This window comes from Quercus robur, chromosome 2 (assembly GCF_932294415.1).
Source record: "Quercus robur chromosome 2, dhQueRobu3.1, whole genome shotgun sequence".
Classification (NCBI taxonomy): domain Eukaryota; kingdom Viridiplantae; phylum Streptophyta; class Magnoliopsida; order Fagales; family Fagaceae; genus Quercus; species Quercus robur.
The window spans coordinates 42,754,965-42,770,088 of NC_065535.1; the positions used below are offsets into that span (position 1 = coordinate 42,754,965).

A 15,124-nucleotide genomic window follows, 5' to 3' on the forward strand; every position below is an offset into this window, starting at 1 on the left:
ATAGTCCCGAATTCCGTTCCTACCCGACCCGGTCTAGAAAATTCCAAAAAAAATAGCAAAAAAATTCAAAAAATTAAAAGACACCATTCTGGCATTATTTCTATCCAAACCGGGATGAGATAGGCCGAGAAAGAGAAAAAAAAAAATTTAGTCCCGAATTTCATTCCTACCCGACTCGGGCAAGAAAATTCCAAAAACAATAGGAAAAAAATTTAAAAAATTAGGACACATCATTCCGGCATTATTTCTATCCAAACCGGGATGAGAGAGCCTAAGAAAGTAAGAAAAATATTTTAATTCCGAATTTGTTCCTACCCGACTCGGGCAAAAAAATTCCAAAAGAAATATCAAAAAAATCTAAAGAATTGAAAAACATCATTCCAGCGCTATTTGTATCCAAACCGGGATAATATAGACCGAGAAAGAGAAAAAAAAAAAAAATTAGTCCTGAATTCGGTTCGTACTCGATCCTGGCAAGAAAATTCCAAAAAAAATGGCAAAAAAATTCAAAAAATTAAAAAAAAAAAAAAATCATTTCCGTGTTATTTCTACCAAAACCGGGATGAGATAAGCCAAGAAGGAGAGAAAAAAATTTTAATCCCGAATTCCGTTCCCACCCGACCTGGGCTAGAAAATTCCAAAAAAAAATATCTAAAAAGCTCAAACAATTAAAAAAACATCATTCTCGCTTTATTTCTATCCAAACTAGGTTAAAATAGGCTGAGAAAGAGGAAAAAAAAATTTCGTCTTGAATTTCATTCCTACTAGACCCAGGCATGAAAATTCAAAAAAAAAAAAATAGCAAAAATATTCAAAAAATAAAAAATCATCATTCCGACATTATATCTATCCAAACTGGGACGAGATAGGCCGAGAAAGAAAAAAAAAAATTTTAGTCCCGAATTCCATTCCTACTCGAACTTGGGTAGAAAATTCCAAAAAAATAGCAAAAAAATCCAAAAAATTATAAAACATCATTCCGGCATTATTTCTTTCCAAAACGGGATGTGATCGGCCTAAAAAGAGAGAAAAAAAATTTTACACACGATTTTCGTTCCGATCCAACCCGAGCTAGAAACTTCCAAAAAAAATAGCAAGAAAATTGAAAAAATTAAAAAATATCAGTCCGGCATTATTTCTACCCAAACCGGGATGAGATAGGCCTAGAAAGAGAGTAAAATATTTTTGTCCTGAATTCCATTCAAACCCGACATGGGCTAGAAAATTCCAAAAAAAAAGAGCAAAAAAATTCAAAAACTTAAAAGAAATCATTCTTGCAGTATTTCCATCCAAACCGGGATGAGATAGGATGAGAAAGAGAGAAAAAAAATTTAGATCCGAATACCGTTCCTTTCTGACCTGGGCTAGAAAATTCCAAAAAGAAAAAAAGAAAAAAAATTCAAAAAATTAAAAAACTTTATTCCGGCCTTCTTTCTATTCGAAATGGGATGAGGTAGAATGAGAAAGAGAGAAAAAAATTTTAGTCCCGAATTTCATCCCTAACCGACCCGGGCTAGAAAATTCCATAAAAAATTGCAAAAAAATTCAAAAACATCATTCAGGCATTATTTCTATACAAACTGGGATGAGATAGGCCGAGAAAGAGAGAAAAAAATTTTAGACCCGAATTCCGTTCCTACCCGACCCGGGCTAGAAAATTCCAAAAAAAATCGCAAAAAAATTCAACAAATTAAAAAATATCATTCCGGCATAATTTCTATCCAAACTGGGATGACATAGACCGAGACAGAGAAAAAAAACATTAGTCTCGAATTCCATACCCACCCGACCCGGGCTAGAAAATTCCCAAAAAAATAGCAAAAAAATCCAAAAAATTAAAACAAATCATTCCGGCATTATCTCCATCCAAACTGGGATTAGATAGGCTGAGAAAGAGAGAAAAAAATTTTAGTCCCGAATTCCGTTCCTACCCGACCCGTGCTAGAAAATTCCAAAAAAAATAGCAAAAATATTCAAAAAATTAAAAATCTTCATTTCAGCATTATATCTATCCAAATCGGGATGAGATAGGCCGAGAAGGAGAAAAAAAAATTTTAGTCCCGAATTCCGTTCCTACCCGACCCGGGCTAGAAAATTCGAAAAAAAATAGTAAAAAAACTAAAAAAATTAATAAACATCATTCCGGCATTATTTTGATCCAAACCAGGATGAGATTTGCCAAGAAAGAGAAAAAAAATTTAGTCCCGAATACCGTTCCTATCCGACCCGGGCTAGAAAATTCCAAAAATAATTGCAAAAAAAATCAACAAATTAAAACATATCATTCCGGCATTATTTCTATCCAAACCGAGATGAGGTAGACCAAAAAAGAGAGAAAAAAGTTTACTACCGAATTCCGTTCCTACCCGACTCTGGCTAGAAAATTTAAAAAAAAAATAGCAGAAGAACTCAAAAAATTAAGAAACTTCATTCCGGCATTATTTCTATCCAAATTGGGATGAGATAGGCCGAGAAAGAGAAAAAAAATTTTAGTCTCGAATTCCATTCCCACCCGACCCGGGCTAGAAAATTAAAAAAAAAATAGCAAAAAAATCCAAAAAATTAAAACAAATCATTTCAGCATTATCTCCATCCAAACTGGGATTAGATAGGCCGAGAAAGAGAGAAAAAAATTTTAGTCCTGAATTTCGTTCCTACCCGACCAGTGCTAGAAAATTCCAAACAAAATAGAAAAAATATTCAAAAAATTAAAAATCTTCATTTCGGCATTACATCTGTCCAAACCGGGATGAGATAGGCCGAGAAGGGGAAAAAAAAATTTTAGTCCTGAATTCCGTTCCTACCCGACCCGGGCTAGAAAATTCGAAAAAAAATAGCAAAAAAATTCAAAAAATTAATAAACATCATTCTGGCATTATTTCTATCCAAACCAGATTTAAATAGGCTGAGAAAGAGAAAAAAAAAAAAAGAAAATCATCTCGAATTTCGTTCCTGCCAGACCCAGACTTGAAAATTCCAAAAAAGAGTTGCAAAAAAATTCAAAAAAATTAAAATTCATCACTCCGTCATTATATCAATCTAAACTGGGATGAGATAGGCCGAGAAAGGAAAAAAAAAAATTTACTTCCGAATTCCGTTCCTACCCGACCCGGGCTAGAAAATTCCAAAAGAATTAAAAAACATATCATTCCAGCATTATTTTGATCCAAACCAGGATGAGATATGCCAAGAAAGAGAGAAAAAAAATTTAGTCCCGAATACCGTTCCTATCCGACCTGGGCTAGAAAATTCCAAAAAAAATCGCAAAAAAATTCAACAAATTAAAACATATCATTCCGGCATTATTTCTATCCAAACCAGGATAAGGTAGACCAAGAAAGAGAGAAACAATTTTACTACCAAATTCCGTTCCTACCCGACTCTGGCTAGAAAATTTTTTTTAAAAAAAGGAAAAAAAACTCAAAAAATTAAGAAACATCATTCCGACATTATTTCTATCCAAACTGGGATCAGATAGGCCGAGAAAGAGAAAAAAATATTTTAGTCCTGAATTCCGTTCCTACCCGACCCGATCTAGAAAATTCCAAAAAAAAAAATCAAAAAAATTAAAAAACATTATTCTAGCATTATTTGCATCCAAACTGGGATGAGATAGGCCGAGAAAGAGAAAAACAAAAAATTTTAGTCCCGAATTCTATTCCTACCCAACCCGAGCAAGAAAATTTAAAAAAAAATAGCAAAAAAATTCAAAAAATTAAAACACATCGTTCCGGCAATATTTCTATCCAAACTGGGATGAGATAGGCTAAGAAAGAAAAAAAAAAAATTTAGTCCCGAATTCCATTCCTATCCGACACAGGCAAGAAAATTATAAAAAAAAATAGCAAAAAAATTCAAAAAATTGAGCCACATCATTCCGGCATTATTTCAATCCAAACCGGGATGAGAGAGGCCGAGAAAGAGAGAAAAATATTTTAATCCCGAATTCGTTCCTACCAAACCCAGGCAAAAAAATTCCAAAAGAAATAGCAAAAAAATCCAAAAAATTGAAAAACATCATTCCGACATTATTTGTATCCAAACCAGGATAATATAGACTGAGAAAGAGAAAAAAAAAATAGTCCTGAATTCCGTTCGTACTTGATCCTGGCAAGAAAATTCCAAAAAAAAATGGCAAAAAAATTCAAAAAATTAAAAAAAAAAAATCATTTCGGCATTATTTCTATCCAAACTGGAATGAGATAGGCCGAGAAAGAGAGAAAAAAATTTTAGTCCCGAATTTCTTTCCTACCCGACCCTGGCTAGAAAATTCCAAAAAAAAAAAAAAGCAAAAAAAATCAAAATATTAAAAAACATCATTCTGGCATTATTTCTATCCAAACCGGGTTTAAATAAGCCTAGAAAGAGAAAAAAAAAATTCATCTTGAATTTCGTTCCTGCCATATCCAGGCTTGAAAATTCCAAAAAAAAAAAAGCAAAAAAATTTGAAAAATTAAAAAAATTTATTCCAGCGTTATTTCTATCCAAACCGGGATGAGATAGGCTGAGAAAGAGAGACAAAAATTTTAAGACCCGAATTCTATTCCTATTTGACCCGGGCTAGAAAATTCCAAAAAAAATAGCAAAAGAATTCAAAAAACTAAAACAAATCATTCCGGCATTATCTCCATCCAAACTGGGATTAGATAGGCCGAGAAAGAGAGAAAAAAATTTTAGTCCCGAATTCCGTTCCTTCCCGACCCGGGCTAGAAAATTCCAAAAAAAATAGCAAAGAAATTCAAAAAATTAAAAATCATCATTTCGGCATTATATCTATCCAAACTGGGATGAGATAGTCCCGAATTTCGTTCCTACCCGACCCGGGGTAGAAAATTAAAAAAAAAAAAGCAAAAAAACTCAAAAAATTAAAAAACATCATTCTGACATTATTTCTTTCCAAACCAGGTTTAAATAGGTTGAGAAAGAAAGAAAAAAAAATTTCGTCCTGAATTTCGTTCTTGCCTGACCCAGGCTTGAAAATTCCAAAAAAAATAGCAAAAAAATTCAGAAAGTTAAAACACATCACTCCGGCATTATATCTATCTAAACCGGGATGAGATTGGCCGAGAAAGAGAGAAAAAAAATTTTACTTCCAAATTCCGTTCCTAACCGACCCGGGCTAGAAAATTCCAAAAAAATTATCAAAAAAAATTAAACAATATATATAATTCCGGCATTATTTCGATCCAAACCGGGATGAGATAGGCCGTGAAAGTGAAAAAGAAATTTTAATCCCAAATACCGTTCCTATCCGACCCTGGCTAGAAAATTCCAAAAAAAATAGCAAAAAAATTCAACAAATCAAAAAACATCATTCCGGCATTATTTCTATCCAAACCGGGATGAGATAGGCCGAGAAAAAAAAGAAAAAAAATTGTTCTGAATTCCGTTCCTACCCGACTAGGTCTAGAAAATTCAAAAAAAAATCGCAAAAAATTTAAAAAAATTATAAAACATCATTCCAGCATTATTTCTATCCAAACTGGGTTGAGATAGGCCGAGAAAGAGAAAAAAAAAATTTAGTATCGAATTCCGTTCCTACCCGACCTGAGCTACAAAATTTCAAAAAAAAAAAAAGCATAAAAATCCAAAAAATTAAAACAAATCATTCCGGCGTTATCTCCATCCAAACCAGGATTAGATAGGCCGATAAAGAGAGAAAAACATTTTAGTCCCGAATTCCGTTCATACCTGACCCGGGCTACAAAATTCCAAAAAAAATTGCAAAAAAACTCAAAAAATTAAAAAACATCATACCGGCAGTATTTCTATCCATACCGGGATGTGATAGGCCGAGAAAGAAAAAAAAAATTTTAGTCCCGAATTCCATTCCAACTCGACCTTGGCAAGAAAATTCCAAAAAAGTGGCAAAAAAATTCAAAAAATTATAAAACCTCATTACGACATTATTTTTATCCAAAACGGGATGAGATAGGCCAAGAAAGAGAGAAAAAATTTTTAGCTCCGAATTCCGTTCCGATCCGACCCGGGCTAGAAACTTCCAAAAAAAAATACCAAAAAATTCAAAAAACTAAAAAAGATTATTCCGGCATTATTTCTACCCAAACCGGGATGAGATAGGCCGAGAAAGAAAAAAAAAATTTAGTCCCGAATTCCGTTCCTACCCGACTCGGTGTAGAAAATTCAAATTAAAATAGCAAAAAAATTCAAAAAATTAGAAAACATCATTCCCGCGTTATTTCTATCCAAACCGGGATGAGATAGGCTGAGTATGAGAAAAAAATTTTAGTCCCGAATTCCATTCCTACTCGACCTGGCCAAGAAAATTCCAAAAGAAATAGCAAAAAAATTCAAAAAATTAAGACACATCATTCCGGAATTATTTCTATCCAAACCGGGTTGAGAGAGGCCGAAAAAGAGAGAAAAATATTTTAATCCCGAATTCGTTCCTACCGGACCCGGGAAAAAAAATTCCAAAGGAAATAGCAAAAAAATCCAAAAAATTGAAAAACATCATTCCGACGTTATTTGTATCCAAACCGGGATAATATAGACTAAGAAAGAGAAAAAATAAAATTTAGTCCTGAATTCTGTTCGTACTCGATCCTGGCAAGAAAATGGCAAAAAATTCAAAAAATTAAAAATAAATCATTTCGACATTATTTCTATACAAACCGGGATGAGACAGTCTGAGAAAGAGAAAAAAAAAATTAGTCCCGAATTCTGTTCCTTCCCGACACGGGCTAGAAAATTCCAAAAAAAATAGCAAAAAAATTCAAAAAATTAAAACGCATCATTCTGGCTGTATTTCCATCCAAATCGAGATGAGATAAGCCGAGAAAGAAAAAAAAAATTTAGACTCGAATTCCGTTCCTATCCGACCTGAGCTAGAAAATTCCAAAAAAAATAGCAAAAAAATTCAACAAATTAAAAAAATATCATTCCAGCATTATTTCTATCCAAACCGGGCTGAGATAGATCGAGAAAGAGAAAAAAAAAATTTAGTCTCGAATTCCGTTCCTACCGAACCCGAGCTAGAAAATTCCAAAAAAAAAAATAGCAAAAAAATCCAAAAAATTGAAACAAATCATTCCGGCATTATCTCTATCCAAATCGTGATTAGATAGGCCGAGAAAGAGAAAAAAAAAAATTTAGTCCCGAATTCCGTTCCTACCTGACCCGGGCTAGAAAATTCCAAAAAAATTAGCAGAAAAATTCAAAAAATAAAAAATCATCATTTCAGAATTATATCTATCCAAACCAGGATGAGATAGGCCGAGAAAGAGAGAAAAAAATTTTAGTCCCGAATTCCGTTCCTACCCGACCCGGGCTAGAAAATTCCAAAAAAAATAGCAAAAAAACTCAAAAAATTAAAAAACATCATTCTAGCATTATTTCTATCCAAACCAGGATGAGATAGGCCGAGAAAGAGAAAAAAAAAATTTTAGTCCCAAATTCCGTTCCTACCCGACCCGAGTTAGAAAATTCCTAAAAAAACTGCAGAAAATTGAAAAACATCAATCTGACATTATTTCTATCCAAACTGGGTTTAAATAGGCCGAGAAAGAGAGAGGAAAAAAAAAATTTCTTCTTGAATTTCGTTCCTGCCAGACCTAGGCTTGAAAATTCCAAAAAAAAAAAAAAGCAAAAAAATTCAAAAAATTAAAAATCATCATTCCGACATTATATCTATCTAAACCGGGATGAGATAGGCCAAGAAAGAGAAAAAAAAAAAAAACAATTTTAGTCTTGAATTCCTTTCCTACTCGACCTTGGCAAGAAAATTCCAAAAAAATAATAAAATATCCAAAAAAATATAAAACATTATTCTGGCATTATTTCTATCCAAAATGGGGTGGGATAGGCCTAGAAAGAGAGAAAAAAATTTTAGACCCGAATTTCGTTCTGATCCGACCCGGGCTAGAAACTTCCAAAAAAATTCAAAAAATTAAGAAACATCATTCCGGCAATATTTCTACCCAAACCGAGATGAGATAGGCCGAGAAAAGAGAGTAAAATATTTTTGTCCCGAATTCCCTTCCAACCCGAGTTGGGCTAGAAAATTCCAAAAAAAATAGCAAAAAAGTAAAAGACATCATTCTGGCAATATGTCTATCCAAACTGGGATGAGATAGGCCGAGAAAGAGAAAAAAAATTTTAGACCCGAATTCTGTTCCTATTCGACCCGAGCTAGAAAATTCCAAAAAAAAAAAAGCAAAAAAATTCAAAAAATTAAAAACTTTATTCCGGCATTATTTCTATCCAAATCGGGATGAGATAGGTTGAGAAAGAGAAAAAAAAAAAAATTAGTCCCGAATTCCGTCCCTAACCGACCTAGGCTAGAAAATTCCATAAAAAATAGCAAAAAAATTCAAAAAATTGAAAAACAACATTCAGACATTGAGAAAAAAATTTTAAACCCGAATTTCATTCCTATCCGACCCGGGCTAGAAAATTCCAAATAAAATAGCAAAAAAATTCAAGAAATTAAAAAACATCATTTAGGCATTATTTCTATCCAAACCGGGATGAGATAGGTCGAGAAAGAGAAAAAAAAAAATTTAGTCTCAAATTCCGTTCCTACCCGACCCGGGCTAGAAAATTTCGAAAAAAATAACAAAAAAACTCAAAAAATTAAAAAACATCATTCTGGCAGTATTTCTATCCATACAGGGATGAGATAGGCCGAGAAAGAGAAAAAAAAAAATTAGTCCCAAATTCCATTCCAACTCGACCTTGGCAAGAAAATTCCAAAAAAAATGGCAAAATAACTCAAAAAATTATAAAACCTCATTCCGACATTATTTCTATCCAAAATGAGATGAGATAGGCCTAGAAAGAGAGAAAAATATTTTAGTCCCGAATTCCGTTCCGATCCAACCCGGGCTAGAAACTTCCATAAAAAATAGCAAAAAAAAATTCAAAAAATGAAAAAAAGATCATTCCGGCATTATTTCTACCCAAACCGGGATGAGATAGGCTGAGAAAGAGAGTAAAAATATTTTGACCCGAATTCCATTCCAACCCTTCCTGGGCTAGAAAATTCCAAAAAAAAAAAAATAGCAAAGAAATTCAAAAAATTAAAAAACATTATTCCGGCGTTATTTGTATCCAAACCGGGATAATATTGGCCTAGAAAGAGAAAAAAAATTTAGTTCCGAATTCCATACCTACCCGACCCAGGCAAGAAAATTCCAAAAAAAAAAAAAAGCAAAAAAATTCAAATAATTAAAAACATCATTCCAACATGATTTCTATCAAAACCGGGATGAGATAGGCCAAGAAAGAGAAAAGAAAAAAATTTAGTCACGAATTCCGTTCCTACTCGACCAGGGTTAGAAAATTAAAAAAAAAAAAAAACATAGCAAAAAATTAAACAACATCATTCCGGCATTATTTCTATCCAAACCGGGATGAGATAGGCCGCAAAAGAGAGACAAAAATTTTAGTCCTGAATTCCATCCCTAACCGACCCGGGCTAGAAAATTCCAAAACAAATAGCAAAAAAATCCAAAAAATTAAAAAACATCATTTCGACATTATTTCTATCCAAACTGGATGAGATAGGCCGAGAAAGAGAAAAAAAAAATTGTCCTGAATTCCATTCCTACTCGACCTTGGTAAGAAAATTCCAAAATAAAAATAGCAAAAAAATTCAAAAAATTATAAAACATCATTCTAGCATTATTTCCATGCAATACGGGATGAGATAGGCTGAGAAAAAGAGTTAAAAATTTTAGTCCCAAATTTCGTTCCAACCTGACCTAGGCTAGAAAATTCCAAAAAAATTAGCAAAAAAATTAAAAAATTAAAAAACTTCATTCCGGCATGATTTGTATCCAAGCTGGGATAATATAGGCCAAGAAAGAGAGAAAAAAAAATTTAGATCTGAATTCCGTACCTACCCGACCTGGGCAAGAAAATTCCAAAAAAAATAGCAAAAAAATTTTAATAATTAAAAAACATCATTCCAGAATTATTTCTATCGAAACTGGGATGAGATAGGCTGGGAAAGAAAAAAAAATTAGTCTCGAATTCTGTTCCTACCCGACCCGGGCTAGAAAATTCCAAAAAAAATAGCAAAAAATTCAAAAAATGCAAAAACATCATTCCGGCATTATTTCTATCCACTCCGGGTTGATATGGGTTGAGAAAGAGAAAAAAAAATTTTAGCCCCGAATTCCGTTCGTATCCGACCTGGGCTAGAAAGTTACCAAAATAATAACAAAAAAATTCAAAAAATCAGTCCGGCAATATTTCTATCCAAACCGGGTTGAGATAGGCCGAGAAAGAAAAAGAAAATATTCATTCTGAATTCCGTTCCTACCCGACTCGAGCAAGCAAATTCAACAAAAAATAGCAAAAAACTTAAAAAACATTATTTCGGAAATATTTTTATCCAAGCCGGGATGAGATAGGTTGAGAAAGATAGAAACAAATTTTCGTCCCAAATTCCTTTCCTACCCGACCCGGGCTAGAAAATTCCAAAAAAAATATAAAATAAATCCAAAAAATTAAAAACCATGCGTTATTCCTATCCAAAACGGGTTGACATAGGCTATGAAAGGGAGAAAAAAATTTTAGTCCCGAATTCCATTCCTGCCCAACCCGGGCAAGAAAATTCCAAAAAAAAAATAGCAAAAAAATTCAAAAACCAAAAAACATCATTCTGGCATTATTTCTATCCTATCCCTGATTGGCCAAGAAAGAAAAAAAAAATTTTAGTCCCGAATTCCGTTCCTACCTGACCCGAGCTAGAAAATTGCAAAAAAATTTTAAAAAAAATTGAAAAAATCATTCCGGCATTATTTCTATCCAAACCGGGATGAGATAGGCCGAGAAAGAGAGAAAAAGATTTTAGTCCCGAATTCCGTTCCCACCCGACCCAGACTAAAAAATTCCAAAAACAATAGCGAATAAATTCAAAAAATTAAAAAACATCATTCCGGCATTATTTATATCCAAACCGGGATGAGATAGGCCGAGAAAGAGAAAAAAAAAATTAGTCTTGAATTCCGTTCCTACTCGACCCGGGCAAGAAAATTCTAAAAAAAATAGGAAAAAAAATTCAAAAAATTTAAAATCATCATTTCAGCATTATATCTTGATGCACACCAAGGAGCTGGACATGCTGATTATACAAGTGGAAATGGAGCTGAACTTGCACAAGACCCTTTGTCATTTTCTAGTGGCCCAATTACAAGACTTAGAGCCAAACGTTTCAAGGAAGCACTGAATGGGCTAGTCCAAGAGAATTAGGCTGATTCTAAAAAGACCAAGATGGGCTCAAATAATAATCAAGGCTTAGTCCATGTCATCAAAGCAATTGAAGAGGCTAATGCATGCAAATTCACAACCAGCATGGTCTGACCATAAAAGGGTGTGAATTTGTTAAGTTCCAAGGTTATTGAATGGGAAGATGCCTTGGTATTGGCTGGGCATGATAATTCTAGTCATTTAGCTATTTTTGACTACCTTTAGAAGTCCTAGAAAACTAAAAAAACGTGGGAACTTGATTATATTAATTTTTGTGTTGTTTTTGATGTTGTAATTATGATTTTTACCTATTCTTGGAGGGTTGTTCCAAGTATAAATCTGGTAGTACGAATTTTAAAGAGGACACATTGGTATTCAGAAAATTATTCTCCTTGTGAGTCTTGTGATCCTCTTGGTTCTTAAAAGAACTCTTGAATTTATCAAGTTAATCTTGTGGCGTTCAAATAACCAAACTTATCACCTTTGATTCTTGAGAGATTCTTAGGAATTCTTGGTGTGGCGTTTCAATTCTATCATAGTCTTGGGTTTTCATCTGGTTAGGTGACGGGTCAAGGCTCAACAAATCTTGTCTACATGATCTTGGGGTTCTGAACCATCATTGTTATTGGGTTTCATCACAATTGTTGGTGAAGTTCATATCATATCTATCCAAACCGGGATGAGATAGGCTGAGAAAGAGTGAAAAAAAATTTTAGTCCCGAATTCCGTTTCTACCCGACCCGGGCTAGAAAATTCCAAAAAAAAAAAAAAGCAAAAAAACTCAAAAAAATAAAAAAACATCATTCTGGCATTATTTCTATCCAAATTGGGTTTAAATAAGCTGAGAAAGAGAGGAAAAAAAAAAAATTCATCCTGAATTTCATTCCTGCCAAACCCAGGCTTGAAAATTCCAAAAAAAATAGCAAAAAAATGGAAAAAAATTAAAAATCATCACTCCGGCATTATATCTATCTAAATTAGGATGAGATAGGCCGAGAAAAAAAAATTTAGTGAACATGGAGGATGTGTTTCAACTGGCGAGCCATCAACAACATAATGGTAAAATATTGTCATCCCATTCCTAGATTAGATGATATGCTGGATGAATTACATGGTTCTTGTGTCTTTACAAAAATTGATCTTAAGAGTGGATATCACTTGATTAGGATGAAGGAAGGTGATGAATGCAAAACTGCTTTTAAGACTAAATATGGTTTGTATGAGTGGTTAGTAATGCCTTTTAGTTTAACTAATGCTCCGAGCACATTTATGTGTTTGATGAACCATGTTTTGCATGCATTTATTGGCAAATTTGCAGTTTTGTATTTTGATGATATCCTAATTTATAGCAAAAATTTGGAAGAACATGTAATGCATTTGAAATCTCTTTTGGAAATTCTAAGGAAAGAAAAGGTTGTTTGCTAACCTCAAAAAGTGCACCTTTTGTACGGATAAGCTTGTGTTTCTTGGTTTTGTTGTTAGTAAAGGAGGAATTGAGGTGGACGAGGAAAAGGTGAAGGCAATCCAAGAGTGGCCAACGCCTACAACAATCAGCCAAGTGAGGAGTTTCCACGGCTTAGCTAGCTTCTATAGATGGTTTGTGTGTGATTTTAGTAGCTCAACCGCCCCTCTCACTGAAGTCATCAAGAAAAGTGTGTCGTTTAAGTGGAGGAAAGAACAAGAAAAGGCATTTAATCAGCTTAAAGAAAAGTTAACTAATGCACTTTTGCTTGTTTTACCTAACTTTGCTAAAACTTTTGAAATTGAGTGTGATGCTTCAGGAATAGGTATTGGAGCTGTTTTGATGCAAGAAGGCCTTCCAGTTGCTTATTTCAGTGAAAAGTTGGGTCGGGCAACCCTAAATTACCCCACTTATGATAAGGAGATGTATGCCTTGGTAAGGGCTTTGGAAAATTGGCAACACTATCTATGGCCAAAGGAATTTGTGATTCACACAGATCATGAATCTTTGAAGCATTTGAAAGGACAGCAAAGGTGGAACAAATGCCATGCCAAGTGGGTGGAATTCATTGAAACATTTCCTTATGTGATCATCACAAGCAAGGTAAGGAAAATGTGGTGGTTGATGCATTGTCCCGAAGGTATGCTTTACTTTCCATTTTAGATACAAAAATGCTTGGCTTTGAACACATTAAGGATCTGTATGCACAAGATTCTGATTTTTGTGATGTGTTCAATGCATGTGAAAAAGCAGCATTTGGTAAGTTTTATAGGCATGATGGATTTTTGTTTCAGGAAAATAAACTGTGTGTGCCTATGTGTTCTTTGCGTGAATTGCTTGTGAGAGAAGCTCATGGTGGTGGTTTGATGGGTCACTTTGGTGTAGCTAAGACTTTAGGAATTTTGCATGATCATTTCTTTTGGCTTCATATGAAACATGATGTGAAAAGAATCTGTGAGACGTGTATCACGTGTAAACAAGCTAAGTCTAAGTTGAAACCCCATGGTTTGTACACCCCTTTGTCAATACCTAGTGAACATTGGACTGATATTTCTATGGATTTTGTTTTAGGTTTACCTAGGACTAAGAGGGGGAGAGATTTAGTTTTTGTGGTGGTAGATAGATTTTCCAAGATGGCACACTTCGTTGCATGTCACAAAACTAATGATGCATCACATACAGCTAATTTATTCTTCAAAGAAATTGTTAGGCTACATGGTATGCCTAGGACCATTGTTTCTGATAGGTATGCAAAGTTTTTGAGTTACTTTTGGAAAACTTTGTGGGGAAAGTTGGGAACCAAGTTGTTGTTTTCTACTACTTGTCATCCACAAACGGATGGTCAAACTGAAGTAGTAAATAGAACTTTGTCTTCCTTGTTGCGTGCTATCATTAAAAAGAACTTGAAAACCTAGGAAGATTGTTTGCCACATGTTGAATTTGCTTACAATAGAAGTGTACATTCTGCATCTAAGTTTTCACCATTTGAAATTGTTTATGGATTTAACCCATTGTCACCTTTGGATTTAACTTCTTTACCTTTGAGTGAATGTGTGAACTTAGATGGCAAAAAGAAAGCAGAATTTGTAAAGATGATTCATGAAAAGGCACGGGTGAATATTGAAAGGAGGACTCAACAATATGTCCATCAAGCTAACAAGGGAGGCAAGAAGGCAGTGTTTGAACCAGGAGATTGGATTTGGTTGCACTTAAGGAAGGAACGTTTTCCAGAGAAACGGCGTTCAAAACTCCTACCTCGGGGTGATGGACCATTTCAAGTAGTGGAGTGCATCAATGATAATGCCTACAAGCTAGACTTACCCGGTGAGTATGGTGTCAATGCAAGCTTTAATGTTGCTGATTTGTCTCCTTTTGATGCAGGTGATGATTTGAGGACAAATCCTTCTCAAGAGGGGGAGAATGATGCACACCAAGGAGCTGGACATGCTGATCATACAAGTGGAAATGAAGCTGAATTTGCACAAGACCCTTTGTAATTTTCTAGTGGCCCAATTACAAGACTTAGAGCCAAACGTTTCAAGGAAGCACTAAATGGGCTAGTCCAAGAGAATTGGGATGATTCTAAAAAGACCAAGATGGGCTCAAATAATAATCAAGGCTTAGTCCATGTCATCAAAGCAAATGAAGAGGCTAATACATGTAAATTCGAAACCAGCATGGTCTGACCATATAAGGGTGTGAATTTGTTAAGTTCCAAGGATATTAAATGGGAAGATGTCTTGGTATTGGCTGGGCATGTTAATTCTAGTCATTTAGCTATTTTTTACTGCCTTTAGAAGTCCTAGAAAACTAAAAAAATCGTGGCAACTTGATTAGATTAATTTTTGTGTTGTTTTCAAAGTTGTAATTATGATTTTTACCTATTCTTGGAGGGTTGTTCCAAGTATATATCTGGTAGTACGAATTTAAAAAAAAGACAGATTG

General features: G+C 34.1%; 1 protein-coding gene across 1 annotated transcript; it reads left to right on the plus strand.

Annotated features, from left to right (window-relative positions):
• The first annotated feature begins 12,273 nt into the window (after nt 1-12,273).
• Nucleotides 12,274-14,676, plus strand: LOC126699228 (uncharacterized). The gene is made up of 5 exons (XM_050396938.1): nt 12,274-12,443; nt 12,700-13,282; nt 13,375-13,438; nt 13,751-13,925; nt 14,133-14,676. Exons 1-5 carry the CDS (start codon nt 12,274-12,276, stop codon nt 14,674-14,676), a joined length of 1,536 nt encoding a protein of 511 aa, XP_050252895.1.
• Nucleotides 14,677-15,124: the final 448 nt, after the last annotated feature.

What these genes read in the sequence shown, in the direction of transcription:
- LOC126699228 (XM_050396938.1), top strand. Translation starts at nt 12,274, where the DNA reads ATGGTAAAATATTGTCATCCCATTCCTAGATTAGATGATATGCTGGAT. An exon ending in ATGTGAAAAAGCAGCATTTG is followed by an intron (nt 13,439 to 13,750) that starts GTAAGTTTTATA and finishes ATTTTGTTTTAG; the next exon opens with GTTTACCTAGGACTAAGAGG. An exon ending in AGGACCATTGTTTCTGATAG is followed by an intron (nt 13,926 to 14,132) that starts GTATGCAAAGTT and finishes TGCTTACAATAG; the next exon opens with AAGTGTACATTCTGCATCTA.